General features: G+C 42.8%; 2 protein-coding genes across 2 annotated transcripts; both read left to right on the top strand.

The window, feature by feature from the left end:
* The first annotated feature begins 238 nt into the window (after window positions 1-238).
* On the top strand, window positions 239-7,125 carry Ddx5 (DEAD-box helicase 5). Its single transcript, XM_028780686.1, has 13 exons — window positions 239-464; window positions 1,611-1,776; window positions 2,121-2,217; window positions 2,301-2,434; window positions 2,570-2,635; window positions 3,116-3,257; window positions 3,357-3,517; window positions 3,598-3,770; window positions 4,127-4,237; window positions 4,499-4,560; window positions 4,644-4,703; window positions 5,980-6,204; window positions 6,415-7,125. The coding sequence occupies exons 1-13, from the start codon at window positions 421-423 to the stop codon at window positions 6,819-6,821; spliced, it is 1,848 nt and encodes a 615-aa protein (XP_028636519.1). The 5' UTR covers window positions 239-420; the 3' UTR covers window positions 6,822-7,125.
* Window positions 7,126-9,095: 1,970 nt separating this feature from the next.
* Window positions 9,096-21,229, top strand: Polg2 (DNA polymerase gamma 2, accessory subunit). The gene is made up of 8 exons (XM_028780638.1): window positions 9,096-9,991; window positions 11,900-12,026; window positions 12,145-12,250; window positions 13,563-13,736; window positions 15,781-15,921; window positions 16,055-16,135; window positions 16,821-16,921; window positions 20,966-21,229. The coding sequence occupies exons 1-8, from the start codon at window positions 9,508-9,510 to the stop codon at window positions 21,129-21,131; spliced, it is 1,380 nt and encodes a 459-aa protein (XP_028636471.1). The 5' UTR covers window positions 9,096-9,507; the 3' UTR covers window positions 21,132-21,229.
* Window positions 21,230-23,876: the final 2,647 nt, after the last annotated feature.

The following is a 23,876-nucleotide window of genomic DNA, read 5'->3' as shown; positions in this document are numbered from 1 at the left end:
AAAAGGGTGTGGGACGAGGCATTCTAGTCGTGTCAGCCAGTCATGAAGCGAGTAATAAACGGGCGCCTGTGAGGGAGCGCCCGCTGGGGGAGGGGCGAGAACATGGCGGATTCCGGAACGCCAGCGGGCGTTGAGGCCTTCCGAGCCAGGGGGCGGGGCGATTAGGTCATAGAGCGGCTCCCAGCATCCTTTGCGGCGAGGAGGCGGTCCAGACTATAAAACCGGCTGCCGGGACGCAGCCGGCACCTCATTCATTTCCATCGGTCCTTGGGTTTACAGCTCCGGCCGTCGTCACCGCCGTCCCTCCGCTGGTGACGCCCCCGCAAAGGCTTCGCCGTCGCCGAGGCCTTCTCTCAGCGACTCGTCGCAACTGGATTCTCTTTCACTGGGTTCCTCCCGCACACCGCAACCATTGACGCCATGTCGAGCTATTCTAGCGACCGAGACCGCGGCCGGGATCGAGGGTGAGTGTAACAAGGGACCTGTCAGGGCGGGTGGGGGATGGGAGAGCGACGCGGCCGAAGCTCGGCTTTCCAACCGACCCTTAGATTTTTCGTGGAAGGAGGCCTTGCTTTTTTTTTTTTTTCTTACATCCGGTTAAAAGCCGTTAAAGGCGACGCTTCTGGTAATTGGGTCCAACCTTGGTTTTTGTTTGGGCGGCCCGGGACCCGTGGCGGCCCGGCGACCTCGCGGCTGTTGTGTAAAACCCGGAGGAGTGTTTTAGGTAGGGAAGCGCCGCGCCTTTGAGGCGGCTCCGGGCGTTGTTTGCGCAACCTTTCGTTGGCTGTTTAAGGGTCCCCAGATATCCCAGGGGAAAGGAAGGGGCTCTTTCGAGGCCGTCTGTGCCCGGTAGGGTGGCCTACGCCAGCGGATTCAGCCATGTGGCTGAGCCGCAGCCACAAAATGCCGGCCTCGGACATGGCGGCGGCGCCTTTGTTACCCCGCCCGGCGGAGGAACTCAAAATGGCAGCGTCGAGAAAATGTGGCGCAGAGAGAAATGCGAGACAAAGAAGGAAGCGCCGCCCCAGCGGGAACGCCGCCCGGGCCGGGACTCCTCCCCCGGTTGCCGTGGACTCCTCCTCTTTTTCCTCCCTCGCGTTATATAATTTTGTTACCTTGATTTGCAGCCGTTCGCGGCTCGCTGGCGCGTGTGCCCCTTTCTCCCCTGCCCGCGGTGCCATCCTCCTTCAGCCGCTCACGATGCCTGCGCGGTCCCGTTATTTCTTTAAGATCCGATCCTTTGATGAAAACAGTGGAAAAATAACCTTGTTAAGCTCCTCCCTTCTTGCTCAGCTCCTAGACACTTAATTCCTAAGCTCTGTGGGGAGAGAAGATGGAGCCTCTCTAGCTGTTGTCCTTGTAATCTGAACTTCAGACGTTTGGGCAGTTTGCGACCTGATAAACCCACGCTGTTTCTTTGGCCTCAGTAGAGTGTGCATGGGACCTGAGAAAAGAAACGCTGCCAGTTGTGGCTGTCGGTAGAATGACAGTTGGGAAGGATTCCAAGAAGTACACTTTGGCTCTTACCAAAAGGCATTAAATGAAATGTGTAGACAAACCTGTTCATGTAGAACTCTTTCACAGTGTACCTAAATTTTCTTTGTATGTAGGTTTGGTGCACCTCGATTTGGAGGGAGTAGAACAGGACCCCTCTCTGGAAAGAAGTTTGGAAATCCTGGGGAGAAACTAGTTAAAAAGAAGTGGAATCTTGATGAGCTGCCCAAATTTGAGAAGAATTTTTATCAGGAACACCCTGATTTGGCAAGGCGCACCGCAGTGAGTACTTTAAATGTGGCTTCTTCATTTGGGAGTGGTATACTTCCCTTTGAATTTTTCTTGTGTATTGGCCACTGGGGAAACAGGCTAGTCATAGCCTATTTGGGCTTCATAGACAGACTTGTCTCGAACATACACAGTGTTTCGGTGGGGTTTTTTTTGTTTGTTTAGTCTGGGTTTTTTTTTTTTTTTTTTAATGTGTACTATAAAGGAGTTTATTGCTAGAGTTTTCATTTATGGGTCCAGATTGTTAGAAATGAGTATATTTAAAAGTTGCTATTGAGCTTTTGGGAACTTTGCAGTATAGCTGGCTGAAATCTGAAACGAGGTCATTTGTTTTTCAGCAAGAGGTAGATACATACAGAAGAAGCAAGGAAATTACAGTTAGAGGTCACAACTGTCCAAAACCTGTTCTGAATTTTTATGAAGCAAACTTTCCTGGTAAGGACTGATTTTCATACTCCTTTTATTTTTCCCCTATTTATTTGCCTGTAAATTTGTTAAAATGGTATTGTTGGTTGCAGCGAATGTCATGGATGTGATTGCAAGGCAGAACTTCACTGAACCCACTGCTATTCAAGCTCAGGGCTGGCCAGTTGCTCTCAGTGGATTGGATATGGTTGGAGTGGCTCAGACTGGATCTGGGAAAACATTATCTGTAAGTTTTGGAGAAATTTGATAAATTGTGGGAGAGGTGACCTGTAGATTTTTTTTTTTTTTTTTACTATTTCTATTTTAATCCAATTTGACTATTTCTATTTTAATCCAATTTCTATTTTCTACTCTTCAATAGTATTTGCTGCCTGCCATTGTACACATAAACCACCAGCCATTCCTAGAGCGAGGTGATGGGCCTATTGTAAGTATTATCTTCCGTTTCCAACCCTATTTGCTGGAATTCCTTTGATTGTTTTATATAGCTGAAAAATGGGCCTGCCAGTATAAACTAGCCATTTAAAATTATCCAAAGATAGTAAGTTGGATGGGTCAATACAATAATAGATGCTTGTCATGAAGCCTGATAAACTGCCACAAAGAGAGACCAACTTAAAAAGTTGCTGTCTGGTTTCCACATTTGCTTCCACACACAAAAAATAAATGTCACAAAGAGTTTTCTTAAACCAGTGTTTCTTTATCCTGAGCATAAATAGTCCGTGTTTATAATTCCAGTACCTGGGAGGTAGAAACTTGGGAGAATCCAGGAATGGAGGCCAGTTTGAATGACAGGGGACCCTGTCTCAAAAAAATCTTGTGACCATCTAAATTCCAATTCCCAACACATAAAGAAATAGCATCTTAGTAAACTGATTTATACTAAACACTGTTTTTTCAAACTTAGTGCTTGGTGCTGGCACCAACTCGAGAACTGGCACAGCAGGTGCAGCAAGTCGCTGCTGAGTATTGTAGAGCTTGTCGCTTGAAGTCTACTTGCATCTATGGTGGTGCCCCCAAAGGACCACAGATTCGTGATTTGGAAAGAGGTATGTGACCATAAAGGGAGCTCTTTGTCACTTATAGAGATGAAAGTTTTAGATATTATAGTTACATCTACTCCTTCCTTTTTACTCATTTAATTAAAGGTGTGGAGATCTGTATTGCAACACCTGGAAGACTGATTGACTTTTTAGAGTGTGGGAAAACCAATCTGAGAAGAACAACTTACCTTGTCCTTGATGAAGCTGATAGGATGCTTGATATGGGATTCGAACCCCAAATAAGAAAAATTGTGGATCAAATAAGAGTAAGTGTCCTTATGTTATAAAAATCAGTTCTAAGTTTGCTCTTAGGGTTGAAGTCTAACTTATTTCCCTAAATCTTCAGCCTGATAGGCAAACACTAATGTGGAGTGCAACTTGGCCAAAAGAAGTAAGACAGCTTGCTGAAGATTTCCTGAAAGACTATATCCATATCAATATTGGTGCACTGGAACTGAGTGCAAACCATAACATTCTTCAGATTGTGGATGTATGTCATGATGTTGAAAAGGATGAAAAGTAAGTTTAACAATTTGAGAAAATCTTGCTTATACAAGAGTAATCTGTTTTGAAAGTTGTCTCAATAAAATTTAGGTAGTGTGCTGTGTGTTCTTTTTAAAAAACTGTTGGGAATATATATAGCAAGACTTTGACCCTGACCACTCACTGCACAAGCATGCACAGAATGGTACACCAGTCAAAGTTTATGAGAATCTGTCCTTCAGGAGTTGTGCATGTGGTGGCTTAGTGGGTTTGTCATTGACTTTTATGTTGATACATGGTCAATTAATTCACTAAGCACAAAAACAAGGGTTTGTGGTTTGATTTGATTTTTTTTTTTATCTTTTTAAAAATGATGAGTTTTTCTTCTTTAGACTTATTCGGCTGATGGAAGAGATCATGAGTGAGAAGGAGAATAAAACCATTGTTTTTGTTGAAACCAAAAGAAGATGTGATGAACTTACCAGAAAAATGAGGAGAGATGGGTATGTGGTTTCCTAAATCAAAGCAGACTTTAGGAAAAGGCAAAAGTACTTTGATCAGAAGAGTGTTTTGGGAATCATGTGCTATGATGTGGGCGTAGTTATGTGAACTCTTTCCAGTGACAGTGATTTAGTCTCGGGGTTTTCATATTTAGCAAGAGAGCACTTGATCGAGATGAAGTGCAGTGGGGGATTAAAGACTGGTAGATTCTTGGTTAGAGTTTTAAGTTTGATGTACGGATAATAATTTAATTCCTAATATAGGTGGCCTGCTATGGGCATCCATGGTGACAAGAGTCAGCAGGAACGTGACTGGGTTCTAAATGGTATGTGTTTCAAATAAGATGTGATTAGTTTGTAGCTTGATAACATTATTTGCTTGCATTCATAATTATTCTTGTCTTTATAGAATTCAAACATGGAAAAGCTCCTATTCTGATTGCTACCGATGTGGCCTCCAGAGGGCTAGGTTAGTACAAACTCGAATTCATGGCTTGGTTTCCCAGAAGATCTCCATGTAGTTTTTTTTAAAGAAAGTTTATTGCTTTCTTTAACCTCTGCATTTTTTCTAAGTTTTTTTCACATAAAGGTGCAGTCTTTGTGGCAAGGCCTAGGCATGACAATCGGAGGACTCGAGGGGGATGGAGGACTAGTGATCGGCTGGCTGCTTCCAGTCGATTAGAGAGGTGAAAAGCTGAAAGTGTGCCAGTAATCTTCAAAGGGCAGAACATACCACCTCTGCCCCATAAACTGTTCTCTCCGGGGGAAAAAAATGGAAGTTACCTCACAGTTCACTGCCGTGGTATTTCATCTGTCCCATGCTTTGCATGATTGCCATGGTACAGCATTGTTTCAAACTGTTCACTGTGATCTGTGGGTCTTTGAGTTTCAGTGAGTTTGCTGAAATGTCGAAGAAATATTTCCAAACTTCAATGTTCAATGAAATTTTTGTTCAAGTTTGAAATGGAGAGAGCAGCTTTAAAAGGTACTAAGCCTTTTACAAATTGGTGAGTACTGGCACATGAGACCTAGAGCAGGACCAACTTCTCACACATAGTCAGTGGGAAAAAGAAAGTGCCTTGAAAGTTCCTCCCTCACCTACACAGTAGTCGTCATGTCGAGACCTGCCAGAGAGAGACACATTCTCAAGTGAATCCTGGCTTCTTGGAAGCGCTTGCCTAGACGAGACACAGTGCATTAAAACAACTTTTGGGGGACAGGTATGTTTTTCTTGCAGCTGCAGTTGTAAGGTCTTGGCAAGACAAGCAGTGTGGCCAGAATTTTGAACTTCTGATGTGTGTAATGCAAAGGACCTTTACATTTTTATTTAAAGGTCCTCAAAAATGAGCACATGAAGAGATTGCTGTGAAACTTTTAATTGGCCCTACTGCGCAGAAGCATTCAGATGTCACTTGATGATCTGTAAGGGGACTGTCAATTTGGGAATGTGCTAAGGAGAACACACATTCCCTTGATAGGCTGTCTGTCAGTGGGTGGGTGTTAAGACAGCTGACATGTGCAATTTTTTTGTTGTTTTTTGTTTTTGGGGCTTTTTTTTTCTTACCCTGCCCTATTTTTCTACCTCAATGGTGTTCCTACAGGAAATGGATAACCATTTTAACTGTATTTTTTTCAGCCCGTACCTTCTTGGGAATACAATTGTCTAACTTTTTATTTTTGGTCTGGCTGTTGTGGTGTGCAAAACTCCGTACATTGCTATTTTGCCACACTGCAACACCTTACAGATGTGGAAGATGTGAAATTTGTCATCAATTATGACTACCCTAACTCCTCAGAGGATTATATTCATCGAATTGGAAGAACTGCTCGCAGTACCAAAACAGGCACAGCATACACTTTCTTTACACCTAATAACATAAAGCAAGTGAGCGACCTTATCTCTGTGCTTCGGGAAGCTAATCAAGCAATTAATCCCAAGTTGCTTCAGTTGGTCGAAGACAGAGGTTCAGGTAAGAATCTTCTGTAAGAGATGTGTTATGGGTACTTAGCAGTCACCTCTTGTCTACAAAGTGGGATTGGAGGAATGAGTATTTATTTTGAAACCTAAGAAATCTAAAAGCACTTAAGACTCAGCATAAATAGAGCTATCTGACTCTCCTGTCTTAGCACATTTATGCCATAGATAAAATTGATCAATTTCCACTTACTTTTCTTGACAGGTCGTTCCAGGGGTAGAGGAGGCATGAAGGATGATCGTCGTGACAGATACTCTGCAGGCAAAAGGGGTGGATTTAATACCTTTAGAGACAGGGAAAACTATGACAGAGGCTACTCTAGTCTGCTTAAGAGAGATTTTGGGGCTAAAACTCAGAATGGTGTTTACAGTGCTGCAAATTACACCAATGGGAGCTTTGGAAGTAATTTTGTATCTGCTGGTATCCAGACCAGTTTTAGGACTGGTAATCCAACAGGGACTTACCAGAACGGTTATGATAGCACTCAGCAATATGGAAGTAATGTTGCAAGTATGCACAATGGTATGAACCAACAGGCATATGCATATCCTGCTACCGCAGCTGCTGCGCCTATGATTGGCTATCCGATGCCAACAGGGTATTCTCAATAAGACTTTAGAAGTATATGTAAATGTCTGTTTTTCATAATTGCTCTTTATATTGTGTGTTATCAGACAAGATAGTTATTTAAGAAACATGGGAAATGCAGAAATGACTGCAGTGCAGCAGTAATTATGGTGCACTTTTTTCGCTATTTAAGTTGGATATTTCTCTACATTCCTGAAACAATTTTTAGGTTTTTTTTGTACTAGAAAATGCAGGCAGTGTTTTCACAAAAGTAACTGTACAGTGATTTCAAATACAATAAATGAAGGCAATGCATGGCCTTCCAATAAAAGATATTTGAAGACTGAATTAAGTGGAAATTGTACTTTATTTTGCATATATAATGTCATGTAAAACTTGGCTTAGGTAGTATGTTTTTGGGGGGATTTTTGTTTTGGTGTTTATTTTTACACAACTAAAGTTGACTACTTCCCATTCCTTGATTTAGGAGAGGAATTCAGAAGGCCCTTAGGATGATCTGTTTGTTTGGGAAGAATTTAGAGACAATGGATTTTATAATTCTAGATTAATTGCATAAAAGCTTCATCAGTTTTCAGCATCAGGGAAGTAAAAGTTATTTAATAGCCTATTTTCCTTAGGAGTGAGCTACAGGACAGGAACTGTATATAAATAACATGGTGACTTGCAAAACAGTTTTAAGTGATAGAAGACATATTTTGCTCTATCAAAATTTTATTCCATCTCTTGGCTTTATTGTCAACTGCCAAAATGCACAAAGCTGAAAGACTGTTAGCCCAAGAGCTGTGCACTGTGTCCTTAATACAGGTTACTTTGTAGGTTCCTATTCCTTCCCACAGACTTGCCAGAGTACTTACAGCACACCTGGAAGTCAGGGATGATGTCTCCACATTATTTCAGGTGATTTTAGGGGTCTTGAAACTGTAGGCTAGTCACAAGGAAGAAAACCTCAAAATTAACCGCCAGACAACATAACTAAAAGCATAGTAAAGAGTTTTTCAGGTTAGGTTCAACATGAGCTTGCAGCTAGAAAGATGGGGAAAGCTTTAGATTAATTAAAGTGGGGCCACCAACAAACAGCTTTATTTCAGAATGGCTAGAAGTAGGTCTAATTGTCTTCCCAGAAAATGGTGTGGTTTTGCCCAGGACAAAAGTCTTAAAGGAAGTTCATTTAATTTTTGGTTTTTAAAATGGGCTTTATTGTTAATGCCTTATTTATAAAATGTTAAATTAGAATGTGCTGGGGGTGGGAGCTGGGCGTGTTTTTCCAGGGCTGATAACATTGAAAACTGGTTCATCCTCTAGTACTCTTGAGTGGTTTTCAATGGCATGGCTAGTCAAATTCATGATTTTTAAGTATAGGTGTAGATTGGAGCATTTATTACATATTTTACTGTTCGATGTCTTAATGTGGACCTTTTATTTTGTAAATAATAATGGAAATGATTGTGGGGCTTGGAAAAAATTACCTTTGAAGTTTTAAAAGACAGTCCACTTTTTAGCATGTGTGTTGTGTCCAGCCTGTGGTTGTCTTAACTAATAAATGTGATTTTTCTCCCCATTCTCTTCATTTATTTATTCGCGTAGAGGCCTCTTTACATGTTTTTGCACCACCAACCCCACCTTCCCCACACCCGGCTATCCTAAATTTGATACTGGTCTTCCTTGAAGTCAGAGATTGTCCCTTCTTGGTGCTCTGACTAAAGATAAAAGGAATGAACTACCACAACAGTCCTGCGTCTCATAGTCACATTTCCTAATATTAACTGGCTTGACCTCCTTGCATAGGTTAAGATGCTACATTCACTTAAGTTTATAAACAGGTCATCATTTGTCCTAGTCAGGTATTGCCTGCTTTCTACTAGACTTACTGATCTTTTTTTGTTTTGTTTTTTATTTTTATTTTTTTTTTTTTTTTGGGTTTTTCGAGACAGGGTTTCTCTGTGTGGCCCTGGCTGTCCTGCAACTCACTCTGTAGACCAGGCTGGCCTGGAACTCAGAAATCCACCTGCCTCTACCTCCCAAGTGCTGGGATTAAAGGCGTGCGCCTCCACTGCCCTGTGGATCTTTTTAAAGGATGTAAATAAGAATTGTTTTTAAGGAGGTGGTTATTAGATCAAGGTCCAGGAAGTCCTTTTTTTAAGACTTCCAGCTCTCTTAAGCCAATGCCATACCCTGTCTGTCCAGCTACACCCGGGAGGGAGTAAAGTAGCTGGCATTGCTTGCCAGCGTTAGGGATGTTCCAGTTTAAAGACTTAAGATGTTTTAAAGAAGACACACAAAAGTTGAGGTGACCGCATTTTCCTTGGGGACTGAACGCCAAGCCTCTCATATCAGTGCTACCAGGACAACATTTTGGTAGAGTTTTTTTGGTTTTTTTGTTTTTTTGTTGTTGTTAGCTAGGAGAAACATGACTTGATGCTAATTCCATAGTAACAGGACGGTGGTAAAAACTGAACAAGTGAATGTGAGGCTGATGGAGTTGCCAAACGGAAAATCCCCAAGGTAGTAAACAACCACAGACGCTGGCGTCAGCGGCACAGACAGGGATACGCCCAAGGTGGCTGCGGCTCAGCAGCGGGTGACGCTCTTCCGGGGGCGTGGTCTGCAGCACGTTCATTTACGCCGCGCCTGCGCCCTAGGCTCTGGTGCTGGTCGCGTTTGAGACAGGGCTTCCCACGTGAGGCTCTGGTGTTCCCGACTCCGGAAGCGATGCTCTCGGGTGGCGCGACCAAGGCCTGCCGCAGGGCCTGCAGGTGCTGGCTGTCAGGGTATGCGGGTCCCGCAGATGGGACGCAGCAACCTGCCGCCCCCGAGCATACAGTGCCCCACGAGGCGCTGGTAGACCTCTGCCGGAGGAGGCACTTTCTCAGCGGGACGCCACAGCAGCTCAGCACGGCTGCTCTCCTGAGCGGATGCCACTCGGGCTTTGGACCTTTGGGTGTAGAGTTACGAAAGAATCTAGCCTCACAATGGTGGTCCTCTATGGTGGTGTTCAGGGAGCAGGTCTTCGCGGTGGACTCCCTCCACCACGAGCCGAGCTCTTTGCAGCCCGGGGACAGTGCCTTCAGGTTAGTTTCTCCAGAATGTATACGCGAAATCTTGCAAGACAAAGAGCTGAGTAAGGAACAGCTAGTGGCATTTCTTGAGAACTTATTAAAAACTTCTGGGAAACTACGGGAGACTCTTCTTCACGGTATGGCTCTTCGCATTTCGTGCTTCTGAACAGATTTGGGGTGGAAAGACAGTCTTGCACGAGTTTGGAGACAGCCACGGCCCTAGGCTTCCAGGCAAAGAAGTGACCAGGTTCCTTTTTTTTTTTTTTTTTTTTTTTTAAATAACATATCAGAGTGATCCACCTTCAGGCACAGGTCCGTGGCATCATTCCTGAGGAAATGAGTAAAGCATTCAGTTTGACCAGCAAACTTAAAACTATAGAGGTAGGACCTTACTTAATTCAGTCACTTGCTTGAACTTTCATTGATACCAAGGCATTTTCAAAGACTTCTTCTACTCAAGTTTTATATACAATTATCAACTAAAGTTGGTTTTTTTGTTTTTGGCTAGGTAATTTTTTAGCTTGTCAGCTAGAAGATGAGGTACACATCTTTAAAGTCAAATATAACGTGATACATAAATTATGAAAGTAAATAAAAATGAACAAAAATCTTACTGACTTGTTTTTCAAGACAGGGTTTCTTTGTATAGCACTGGCTATCCTGGAACTCACTTTGTAGACAAGGCTGGCCTCGAACTCTTAAGAGATCTGCCTGCCTCCCCCTTCTGAGTGCCGGAATTCAGACACCAGGCCCAGGTACCACTGACATTCTTTACAAAACTTGGTGTTAATAGCAGCTCATCTCTGGGAAATGCTGCCTTTGCCATTCAGTAGTATGGAGTAGCTTACAACACCCTACAAATCCAAAATTGTGAAAATTAGTATATACTGTAACCTTTAAATATTTCCTTAATGAAATAAAGCAAACCAGTGATAAATTCGATTAGATTGTATTATATTTTATTCTGCATTCTTGGTATTGATTGCATTTTACAGTCTTCTCACTTACCATGGCCCCAAACAGCAGCTGTTTTTAACCTCCCAATCTTTTAAATGAAATCTCCTCCTTCAGAGTTGCAGACTGAAAATGAGATTTTGAGTTCAGTGTGAGTAAGGTAGAAGTTAATTCTCTCCTCCCATGTGGATCCTGGGCATAGAACTCAGGTCTTGCGGCCTAGCAGCAGCTGCTACCAGCCTAGCCGTCTCTTCAGGTTTAAGGAAGTATTCTTGATTGAGAGATTGAAGATGCGTAATCAAAAATCAAGTCCATGAACCTTACTTATGAGCCAGAAAAATAAAATACAGTTTTGGGTGATGATTAAAACGAAAAATACACCAGGCATATGTTAGAAGATAGTCCATGGTAAATTTAAACTTTAATAATGGTTACAGAGAATATTTTTAGGAAACATGTTAAGTGTTTAGAGTTGAATGAGGAAAAAAAAAGAACATGGCAAAATGTTAATTGACAAGCCTAGGTGAGGAGAGCATCTAGATACCCTTTGGTGGTTTGGGAGTGGGGTTTTCTTGGTTTTGTTATTTGAGACAAGGTCTCCTGCCTCAGAAATTGACCTCAAACCCACAGTGTAACTGAGGATGAACTCTTGATCCTCCTGTCTCTACCTTGAAAATGCTGGGATGAGAGGTGTATTGCCCCACACCTGGCTTTTTTTTTCCTCTGAAGATGACAGACTATTCTTTTGTTTCTGCTTCTGAGACAGATTTCTTTTTTTCTTTTTTTTTTTCTCCAAGACAGGGTTTCTCTGTGTAGCCCTGGCTGTCCTGGAACTCACTCTGTAGACCAGGCTGGCCTCGAACTCAGAAATCCACCTGCCTCTGCCTCCAGACAGATTTCTTTATCTCAAAATGGCCTTGAAATCACTATGTAGCCCAGGCTTGCTTCAAAGTGTCGGAGTCCTCTTGCCTCAGCCCCTGAGTACCAGGATACCAAGTGCTGGGTGTTAGCATTCTGTCTAAGCTCAAAGGTCACTGGCAGTTTACCTACGGGAAATAGATTTATACGATGATTGGTTTGTTTCTTGGCAGGTGCCTTGGAGCACTATGTTAATTGCCTGGATCTGGTAAACAGAAAGCTACCTTATGGTCTTGCTCAGATTGGAGTATGTTTCCATCCTGTTTCAGACACTAAGCAGATACCCAACAGTGTTACAAGGTACGAAATGTGACAGATAACCTGGTTTGGTATGTAAATAATCAAGTACATATTATTTCCACTTTGTGATACATTATATAATCTCCATTAACTTTCTGACTTTTTTTTTTAAATAAAGAGTTGGTGAAAAGACCAAAGCTTCGTTGGTATGGTTTACTCCCACAAGGACTTCGAGCCAGTGGCTTGATTTCTGGTTGCGTCATCGGCTTCTGTGGTGGAGAAAGGTACTCCAGTAATAATTTCAGTAGCTAATAATTGAACTTACTGGACTTATTTTGGTTTTGGTTTTAGTTTAGTTTTTGAAGCAGAGCCTCATATAACACTGGCTAGTCTCAAGCTCCATGTGTAGCTTAGGGTGACCTTGAACTCGCTGCCTGTCTGAGCTCTGGGATTATGAAGAGAGCTATCACCCTCAGTTTGAGGATTCCCTCGCCTAAGCCTCCTAAGCACTGGGCTTACTTACAGACATACTCCACCACATCAGGCTTATAAATAGAGCCTATTTAACTATGGTTTTTGTGTTTGTTTTCGTTTTAGTTTCATTTTGAAATATTTTTTAAAAAATTAGCTGGAGAGATGGTTCAGTGGTCTTCCAGAAGAAGAGTTTGGTTCCCAGCACCCAAATTAGGCAGCTTATCACTCCCTGTAACTCCAGCTCTAAGGGATCTGACTCCCTCTTCTGGCCTCTAAAGGCATCTGTAAACACATAACACACAGACAGGTAGATGTAAATAAAATAACACACACATCCCTCCAGGTTTTGTCTAGGCCTGGTTGTCCTTGAACTCACTTTGTAGACCACCAGGCTTTGAGTTTAAAATAAATCGTTAAAAAATTGTTACTGCCTTTTTTGCAGGGGGCAAGCCCATCATGAATGCCATGGCAAAGTGTGGGGATCAGAGGGCAGCTTTAGGGAGTTAATTCTTTATTTCCACTATGTGGGTTCTGAGGATTCAACTCAGATATTCAGGGCTTAGCAGCAAGCACTCTTACTGAACCATCTCGTGGCCCTAATTTTGGCTTCTAACCCAAGAGTCTGACCTACTACGGCTCATGGCAATCCTCTTAGTTTAGGATGGGATTAAAGGTGTCACTCTCCAGCCTGCCAGTTCATTTGTTTACAATTTATTGCTGTCCTGGATATAAAACAAAGGCTTGAATGTGCTGGGCAAGCACTCTGCTAAGCTACAGTCTCAGGATGCTAGACTTAACTTATAATAGCGGATACAAACGGAAGGTTCTTTGAATGGTGCTTATCGTTCCAGTGAGTATCAGTGTGTTCTCCTGGTACAGGGGCTCTGAGCGCTGACCAAGCCTTTCTGTTTGAGACTATCAGCCTGTTACTGGATAAAAGTCTCAGGCAACCTTAATTCTCAGAGATAACTGGAATTACAAGTCAGTGAATCCCAACATTCAGAGAGCAGAAGCAGGTAGATCTTTGGCCAGCTGAAGCTCCAGGACCCCCTTGTCAGGGGAAAGAAAAATTAATTAATTAATTAGTATTTCACTAAATCAACAAGACACTTTGTTTTGCAGTTTGCTATGAGTCCCTCTAACTTCAGCAGCGCCGACTGTCAGGATGAACTGGGACGCAAGGGAAGCAAGCTTTACTACAGCTTTCCCTGGGGAAAGGAGCCGATAGAAACCCTGTGGAATCTGGGAGATCAAGAACTCCTGCACGTGCATCCTGGAGATGTGACTATGATACAGGTGTGTGTCACCCTGAGCTCCCATATGTTCTTTACCCAGATTCTCGGTTTTCCGAACCACTGGAGGAGGATTGTGGGGTGTCCTGGGAACCCCTAACCTTGTGTACATTTTTTTAGGCAGTGTCCAACTACATAAACATGACTGCAGCTATCAAAGTCAGGAAATTAACAGTGACCCACTCTGATCATCCCTCCCACAAAGCTCAGGAGGTATAATTGAAATCTGAGTAATAGACCTCAGGCTCCAGGATCCAGTCCAGAGCGCCATGTTCCGTGGAGCCGTCCTGTCTCTCTTCTCCAGATGAAAGTTTCTTTTATCTTTCCTAATCTTATGTCCCTGACACTTTTGAAGAAGCTAGTTGCTTTTTAGAGTGAGCCTTTAAGCAGTTCTTTCTGAAGTATCCTGATTTTTGTATCTGTGCCATGCCAGGAATATGACAAAACGGGTGTGCCTTTCTCTGGGCATATTAGGGAATACCACTGGGTGTTAGTACGTATCTTATATCACCTGGTTAAGATGGTGTCTGAGAGGTTTCTCCAGTGTACATCTATTTATTCTTTATTTTACTCTTTGAGTGGGTGTTTTACCTATGTGTTTCTCTGTGGACCATATGCATATAGTGCCGAAGAGGCCGTAAGATCCCTTGGAACTGGAGTTACAGGTATAACCCACTGTGGTTACTAGAACTCTGGTCCTCCGCAAGAACAAATTCTCTTAACCCCTGAGCCATCTCTCCAGCCCCATGCAGTGTAGTTTCATTTATATTTCGGGATGAAACCCAAGTCTTAGTGAATGTAAATCCAGGAACCAGTCAAGTAGTGCGTGCCTCTAATCCCAGAAACACCTGAGGTTGAGGCAGGAGACTGCAAGGTGAGACTGGCTTAAAAATAAGACAGGGTTTTTGACATGACTTTCTTGGTAAAAGCACTTGCTATGGAACTTAACAATTGAGTTCGATCCCTGGAGCCCACATAGACTAACAACTAAGAACCCACGTAGGTCCTGTGACATCAGATGCACTTGTGACACTCCCTCCCCATTGTCACAAACACATAATAATAGTAAAGGAACTATTTTAACAAATGTTCCCTTTCCAGCCCCATACCACGGTGGCACACGCCACTGATCCTTGCTCTCAGGAGGCAGAGCCAAGTGGATCTCTAAGTTCGAGGACAGCCTGGTCCACAGAGCAAGTTCCAGGACAGCCAGAGCTACACAGAGAAACCCTGTCTCGAAAAACTAAAACAACAACAATAAAACAAACAAACAAACAAAAACACAACAACAACAAATGTTCCCTTTCCAAACAGCAGGAAGCATTGAAAAGACTCTGAGACCTGGGTCCACTCCAGGTGAGTCAGCTCATCCTCTCGGAGTGGAGCTGCTAGGTTTGACATTTTCACAGTGCTCAGCATAGTCTTGGCATGGAGTAGGCGCTTTATAAAATGAATCTGTGATTTATTCTAATTGCATAAGTCTAAAATACATAACTGAGAAAAAGTTTGGGGTTGGAGAGATGGCTCAGTGATTAAGAGTACTTGGCTGCTCTTCCAGAGGTCCTCAGTTCAATTCCTAACAACCATCTGTAATGGGATCTGATGTCCTCTTCTGGTGTGTCTGAAGACAGCTACCGTCTACTCGTATAAATAAAAATAAATAAATCTATTTTTAAAAAGAAAAGGCCGGACGGTGGTGGCGCACGCCTTTAATCCCAGCACTTGGGAGGCAGAGGCAGGCGGATTTCTGAGTTTGAGGCCAACCTGGTCTACAGAGTGAGTTCCAGGACAGCCAGGGCTACACAGAGAAACCCTGTCCGAAAAACCAAAAAAAAAAAAAAAAAAAAAAAAAGAAGAAGAAGAAAAGAAAAAGTTCTGCTAGCCAGTCATAGTAGCACATGCTCTTAATCCTGGCACTTGAGAGGCAGAGGCAGGTGGATCTCTTGAGTTCAAGGACAGACAGAGCTACACAGTCAGACCCTGTCTCAAAACACAAAAATATACAAGGTTCTGCTAAAGGGTACTTTATTTTGTTATCTTCTATGAAGGGTCGAGATGGACGGAAAAACGTAGTTCCTTGCGTTCTATCTGTAAATGGGGACCTAGACCTGGGCACGCTGGCTTACCTCTACGATTCCTTCCAGCTTGCAGAGAACTCCTTTGCAAGGAAGAAGAACCTCCAGAGAAAGGTGCTTTTGCTATTTCACACAGACTCGGAAACTAAAGTTCTGTGGGGTTTTTGTTTTGTTTTGTTTTGCTTTGTTTTTATTCTTATACATTAACTGTGCTTTCCTTTTTCCTCTTGCCCCTTAATTGCCGCAGGTGCTTAAACTTCATCCTTGTTTAGCCCCTATTAAGGTCGCTTTGGATGTAGGGAAAGGCCCAACAGTGGAACTACGCCAGGTGGGTTGCCATGACTTCTTCCAACAGTGTGTGTGCATGTGTGTGGTTTGGCGATCAGAGGACAGCTTAGGTGTTGATTCTTGTCTTCTATCCTGTGGGTCCTTGGGTGGTCAGGCTTGGCAGTCATTGCCTTTCCCTACTGAGCCATCTTGCCACCAGTTGCTAAGAATTTTTCCTGAAACAGTGTGTGTAGTTGACTTTTGCAATGCCCTGCTGGGGTTTCTCAGGCTGTTCTTCCTTCTCCTTTTTTTTTTTTTTGGTTTTTCGAGACAGGGTTTCTCTGTGTAGCCCTGGGTATCCTAGAATTCACTCTGTAGACCAGGCTGGCCTCGAACTCAGAAATCCACCTGCTCTGCCTCCCAAGTGCTGGGATTAAAGGTGTGTGCCACCACCGCCTGGCTGTTCTTCTTCTCCTGATGAGGAAATCTGTACAATAATGGTGATAATTCTTCGTTGGTATAAAACTATTTCTTGGAAGATTTGCAGTCAATACTCAGTTGGTATTGCTTAATTTCTTTATTTTTAGAGGCAATATGCAGTTTCTAAAATGTTCAATGTGTAAACCATAACACTGTATAAGCAATAAAGTGTAAAGTGTTGAGTGTGTAAACTGTAACACTGTATAAGTGGCTTACAGTTTCACAGGCACTTTTCTTTCATATCTGAAATCTCTTGTTTCCTTTAGGTGTGTCAAGGGCTGCTTAATGAGTTACTAGAAAACGGCATTTCTGTGTGGCCTGGTTATTTGGAAACTATGCATTCCTCATTAGAACAACTCCATTCAAAGTAAGAATTATCAATCTTCTTCTCATTGTTTAGTTTGATTATATGTTTCATTCTACAGATAGAAACAAATCTCTTCTAAATGTAATCTCAAAAATGGGGCTAGAGAGAGAGGCTGATTAACGGTTGAGTGCTTTCTGTTCTTCCAGAGAGCCCAAGTTTGGTTCCAAGCATCTGTGTTAGGCAGCTCATAACTGCAGCTCCTCAGGGATTCAGCAAGCCGTTCTGTCCTCCACAGGCACCGTACACATGACGCATACACACACACACACACACACACACACACACACATAAATCCTTAAAAATAGTAAATGATTGGTGAGCAATACCTCAGCATTGGAGAGCACTGGCTGCTGTTGTAGGGCCTGGATTTGGTTCTCAGCACCCACATGGAGGCTCACAAACATCTGAATTGTAGTTCCAGGCCTCCTGGCTTCTGTGGGTATCAGCCACACAGGTGGAAAATGCTCCTAGCTTTTCCTTTTATAGAACCTTGTGCTTTGAGCTAATTGCCGTAGGAAAGAACAGTACTGTCAAGTATTTATATGTACACCTTGGCTTATCAGTTCTCCAGGGATGAAAGTTAGGTGTATAGAGTTAGAACTGAAGGAACATAAATGAAAAGACTTTCCTGCCCGGGCGGTGGTGGTACACGCCTTTAATCCCAGCACTTGGGAGGCAGAGGCAGGCAGATTTCTGAGTTCGAGGCCAGCCTGATCTACAGAGTGAGTTCTAGGACCGCCAGAACTACACAGAGAAACTCTGTCTCGAAAAAAACAACAAAAAAGAAAAAAGAAAAAAAAAAAGAATTTCCTGGCTGGCACCTTTTCTGATGACGAGCTGAACCTAGCTTCTAGGTAATCATCTCTCACTGAAAAATCCAACATCTGACACTTATTATAAAAGTACTAATATTTTTGTAAATGAAAATTTCCATACTACCTGACCTATGACAGACTACAGTCAAAACAAAGATACTGTTTAAAATGACCTTTAAGCTGTATGTATAAGGGGATGTGAAACAGGAATAGATTTCATATTCAGACGTTGGTCCCAGCCCCAGGAGAGATAATTATATAATTAAATATTCAAGGTGTTTTGTTTCTGTTTGCTTGTTTGTTTAACTCTAAAACACTTCTGGTCTGAGCATTTCAGAAAAGGGATATTCAGTCAGAGGCATCTTCGTTGCTTCCCCCAATCCAGTCCACCACCAAATGCTGAGAGCCTATCCCCTGAGTCTCAGCCTCGGTCTGTCTGTCTGTCTGTCAGTGCACACAGCCTCCCACATATCCTCAAGATCTCTCAGTACAGAGTAATCCAGAGTGACCCCTAGATCTTATTATATCTCTCAGGCTGGCCTCAAAATCATGGAAATCCTTTTATTTATTTTATTTATATGGGTATAATTTTGTTTGTTTGTTTGTTTGTTTGTTTTGAGACAGGGTTTCTCTGTGTAGCCCTGGCTGTCCTGGAACTCACTCTGTAGACCAGGCTGACCTCGAACTCAGAAATCCACCTGCCTCTGCCTCCCAAGTGCTGGGATTAAAGGCGTGTGCCACCACCACCTGGCCATAATTTTTTTTTTTAAAGCCCAGCTTACTCCTCCAGTCTCCACTCACTCCGGCCCAAAGTTTTCTATTTATTATATGTTATTATATGTAAGTACACTGTAGCTGTCTTCAGACACCCATAAGAAGGCATCAGATCTCATTACGGATGGTTGTGAGCCACCATGTGGTTGCTGGGAATTGAACTCATGACCTCTGGAAGAGCACTCAGTGCTCTTAACTGCTGAGCCATCTCACCACCCCCATGGAAATCCTTTGGCTCATCTTCTTCCTGAGTGCTGGGGTTATAGGTGTGAGCCTGTCTATGCTTGGCTTCTGTATAGATCTCAACTTAACATTGCTCTGTCTTTGCACCATTATCCAGATTAAAGTCACTAATATTTTGTCAGGATTATTAAAATAATCTTATAGATGAATTCTCTCTAGTATTGCTAATTTGCAATTTTATTTTTGCTTTTTTCAATAAAAATAATTTATCCTTTTATGCTTATTTTTACTAAAGTTTTTTTTAAGCGTTTTGTGTTGAATGTATGTCTAAGATTAGGAAATTTTATGTTTTATTCTTTTACTTTGTTGGCACAGTAACTCACACCTGCAACCTCAGCACTGCAGGAGGATCACAAAGTTCAGGCCAACTTGAGCTACATAATGAGAGTCTGTATCTAAAAAGCAATACATAACTAAAATATACCTTCCAGATAATATCTGCAGGAAAACAGATCTCAGCAGGCAGCAACAGACCCCAGGGGCGGCAGCGAGAGCAGCTTGTATAGCTGGGTTTTCATACACTCCAGTGGGGAAAGACAAAACAGGAATGGACTAACTGTCGTTTGCTCAGATAGAAAACGAAGGAAGGGAACTTGAACAACTTAGTTTTTGTATGTTCTAAAGTCTTGTTTATGGGGAGGGGATGTCATTTAAAATTTTGTTGTTATTTTTTTTTAGTATTTTGCCTGCATGCACCATATGTGTGCAGAGCTCACAGAAGAGGGCATCAGACCCCCAGGAACTAGAGTTACAGGGTTATTTTGAGACTGCATCTGTGGGGGTCCCTGTAAACTCTACAGCCTGCAGCAAAATGATCCTGGGAGAAATGAAAATGAAACTTGGTTTAGTCCAACTTAGTTAGCCAGTGCTAGGTCAAACTGCCAGAGTCTGTCACCTGGTGGTTTGATTTAGTCATACTTAAAGCGCTATACCGTTTTTTGAAAAAAGTTTCCCGAGGACAGTTAACTCAGTCCCCACGGTACAACAAAGCTTAAGAAGTATTTACATTGTAACTCTTTATAAAGTCCACATGCTTCTCCCGGAGAGATGGGCTCGGCTAACTTAGAAACAATGCTCTAGAGAAGGGTCTATCTAGACTGAGGGAGTCGGGATGGGGCCGGCCCTAAGAGAATGTAGAAGTCACTTAGGCTGTGTGACATCCCAAAGGTGGGTTTTATGGAGTGAGAAGCGAGGCTAAAGATTTCGGAGGGAATCTGGGATAAGCAAACATAATATTTTGGGATATTCAGGTGATGCCTGGCTCTACAGACTGTAAACTGCACCCTTTTCCACATTCCAGATGGAAGACAGGTAAACATGTCCTTCCTTTGAAGAGCTAAGCATGCCTGTTTAACCATTCCTGGTCCCCCAGTGCTAATCTGTCTGCACAAGGATCTCATCTTTTTCCTGGGCTGGCTTTGAACTCAAAACATAGCTGAGGATTACCTTGAACTTTGATCATCCTGCCTTCCCTTCCTGAGTGTAGAATCGTAGGCATATAATCCACCATGCCTAGTTTTTAAAAATTGAATGTTTGGGGCTGGAGAGATGGCTCAGTAGTTCAGGCTGCTCTACCAGAGATCACAGGTTTGGTTACCAGCACATGTGATTGCTCAAAACTAAATCCAGTTTCAGGGCATCCAATTACTTTCTGGCCTCTGGAGGCACCAGGCATATGCATGGTACACAGATATACAGGCAAGTAAAACACTCACATGCATAAAATGAAAATAAGTAAAATGTTTAAAAATTCATGTTTAGTCGAATTTGGAAAGCATGAAGGCCAGTGTTTATGCAGTGATTAATGAATTAGAAACAGTAGTAGCATATTAAGTCATAAACGGACTATGGATTTGTTATCTGTTATATACCAAATCCTTATTTTAATATGGTTTATTTTAAGAGACTTTAGTCTGCAGATATTTTTCTGTCATTAAAACCAAATTCAAAACATTGAGGTCATCAAGGAATTCATCTCTCATACCCCCTCAGAAGCCTTAAGTTTTAGTCTTTCTTCTGACTTTTAGCCAACACAATAAGCTGAAACCTTCACTTTGAGTATGCTTTAGAATTGGGAGTGGGGCATAATTTGGTGCTTTTGTAAAGGACCACCTGACCAAGGTGAGAGGGACCTAGGCTCTGAGGTGTCAGATGAGGTGGGGAGCTGATGTCTGTCTAGGCACTCATGTGTTTTGTTTAACTGTTCTCTCAGGTATGATGAGATGAGTATCCTCTTCACAGTTCTGATCACTGAAACGACCTTGGAAAATGGGCTAATCCAGCTGCGAAGCAGAGACACCACAATGAAGGAGATGGTGCACATAGCCAAACTGAGAGACTTCCTAACCAAGTACCTCGCATCAGCTAGGAACGTGTAGTCTTCATATCCTGTAATAAATATTCCCTATTCATTTCATTAACTTACATTAATACAATTTTGGCCTTTTGTATTTATAAAGTAGACATTTTTGGTTCTTCTTTTGAATCATTTTTTATTATCCTTTTGATATGTTCTGTAGTGGTTTGAATATGTTTGGCCCAGACAGTGGCACTGTTTGGAGGTGTGGCCTTGGAGTAGGTGTGTCACCGTGGGTGTGGGCTTTAAGACCCTCAGCCTAGCTGCCTGGAAGTCAGTCTTTCACTAGCAGCCTTCAGATGAAGTAGAACTCTCAGCTCCGCCTGTACCGTGCTTGCCTGGAAGCTGCCATGTTCCTGCCTTGATGATAATGGAGTGATCCTCTGAACCTGTAAGCCAGCTCCAATTAAATTATCCTTATAAGAGTTGCCTTGGCCGGGCAGTGGTGCACACCTTTAATCCCAGCACTTGGGAAGCAGAGGCAGGTGGGTTTCTGAGTTCAAGGCCAGCCTGGTCTACAGAGTGAGTTCCAGGACAGCCAGGGTTCACAGAGAAACCCTGTCTTAAAAAAAAAGGAAGGAAGGGAAGGGAAGGGAAAGGGGAAGAAAAACCCCGCAAATCCTGATGGGGTGTGTGTACAAATACACAAATCCAGGTGTACATACGTTTGTGTGCATGCCCCAGGGAATGCCAAGGATCCTTCTCTTCTGCTTTCCTGGTGCTAAGATTACAGCATATGGCACAGAGCCTGGCTTTCAGTGGGTGCTGGGGATCTAATTCAGTAGTTCTTGCTTGCTTGATAAGCATTTGCCAGCTGTTATGCCTCCCTAGCCCAGTCTCGACCTTGTGACTTTCCTGCCTCTCACTGCAGGGAACATAGGCCTGTGAGTGTCATGTACAGCTAAGCAAGCCGTCTGCCCACTGAGCTACACCCTGGTCCCAGCTCTGTTCTTTTCTATTTTTCTGTTCTTGTGTTTTTCAACTTCCCTTCAGTAGTAGCAGAAAGGTGACAATACTGATGAAGACATGCTTTGGGGAAGGAAAAAGTGTACTTTGGCCTTGTATCTGACAGTACATTCATGTGCTTTTATAAACACTGTAAACTGGGAGCTACAGATGCTTTGTCACTAAAGAGTAAAAGAATTCTCTGGGGAACAGAAAGGAACTAAAAATAGGCAGTCCTGGGTAGTATTGCTCAGGTCACTTGTCAAGCAGAGATCTTCAGGAGAGGTCACAAGGAGACAGGTTTCTTTTTTTCTAGCTGCCAGAGTTGCATGCAGCCTCAGCCACAGGCTAACTAGCATGCCCTTTAGTGATAGGTCAGTTCATTGCAAAGCCTGTTCCTGCCTATCGAGACCTAGTGCTCTTTCTCAATACTGAAATTTATGGGCAAAATAATATGTAACCTAGTACATTCTTTTCTCAATAATCATCCTGGGCTGGGCTTTTACCTCAGAGGTAGAGTGATCGCAGAGCATGCACAAGGCCCTGGGTTTGATCCCCTGTGACAAACTGGCACACTCAGAAACACAGCACAATTGTTTCTCTATTCGTGACATAATGCAGAGTGACTTTGAACGTTTACCAGTGTGTGAGTGCTTCAGATTTTCCCTGGCAAGTCAAGCATCTGCCACCAAAGAGTGACTGCTCTGTCCCACCAGTCAGTGAGAGGTGCCCTGTAGTCCCAAGCTTCCTCACACACTGCTTTCTTGTGTTTCAAGCCCACCCTTCTGAAAGTCTCCATGTTACATACCCGTATATACCCTTCACACAGCTTTGAGTCTTACTTGAAGTTGACCCCTGTAGCTCCCACCCCAAGGTACTGTTTATAGAGAACACCATCGGGAAAAACAGAACTTGGGAGATGTAAATTGTGTTTGCCTTTACTTACCTTGGGCCAGCATTTCATTTTGCTTGTGCCCACTGATACTGTTTAGATAGCTTGCTGTATGACCCTGATGTTGCTAGTCAGCAGCTGTGTGATCTTGAACAAAGTTACAACCCTTTTAAAAAGAAAGCCCAAGCCCACCCCAACAAGGCTGAAAACTTCACCCTTTATTTCCATTTCTTTCTTTTCTTTTCCTTCACTCCTTCTTTTTCTTTTCTTTCTTTGTTATACAGTTATTGCTGTTGTTTTCAAGACAGAGTTTCTGTGTAGCCCTGGTTGTCCTAGAACTCACTCTGTAGACCAGGCTGGCTTAGACTCAGAAATCTACCTGCCTCTACCTTACAAGTGCTGGGATTAAAGGTATGTGCCACCATTGCCCGGCTAGATTGCTTTATTTTTAAAAATTACACTTACTTATTTAGTGTGTGTGTGTGTGTGTGTGTACGTGTGTGTACATATACATTCCCTGGTACATGTACAGAGGTCAGAGAACAACTTGTGGGACAATTTAAACCTAGGGATTGAAATCAGGTCATTGGGTTGGCAACAAATACCTTTTATCCACTGAGACATCCTGGTGACCCAGAGTTTCTTTAATTAAATGCTACGTTGAAGGAGCTAGCCATTCGGTTCTTACGCGCACACAGGCATCAAGAGCCGTGTCTATAGTACAGGAACTCTCCTAGCAGTGTTGTTTGTTACAGCCCAAAGCTCCTAACAACCCCAAATGTAGGATATGTCATGGTGTGTGCTAACAGCAGGATTCTAAAGAGCAGTAACATAGGTGTATCTCACAAACACGGATAAAAGAATAAATGCTTTGTGTTGCACATATAACTAAATCCAAAACCAGGGCAAACTAAAGATATGGGGCTAGGG

The sequence above is a fragment of the Grammomys surdaster genome, unplaced genomic scaffold (assembly GCF_004785775.1).
Source record: "Grammomys surdaster isolate TR1022 unplaced genomic scaffold, NIH_TR_1.0 371, whole genome shotgun sequence".
Taxonomy (NCBI): domain Eukaryota; kingdom Metazoa; phylum Chordata; class Mammalia; order Rodentia; family Muridae; genus Grammomys; species Grammomys surdaster.
The sequence above is the reverse complement of the archived record's forward strand: the minus strand, read 5'-3'. Positions and strand labels throughout refer to the sequence as shown.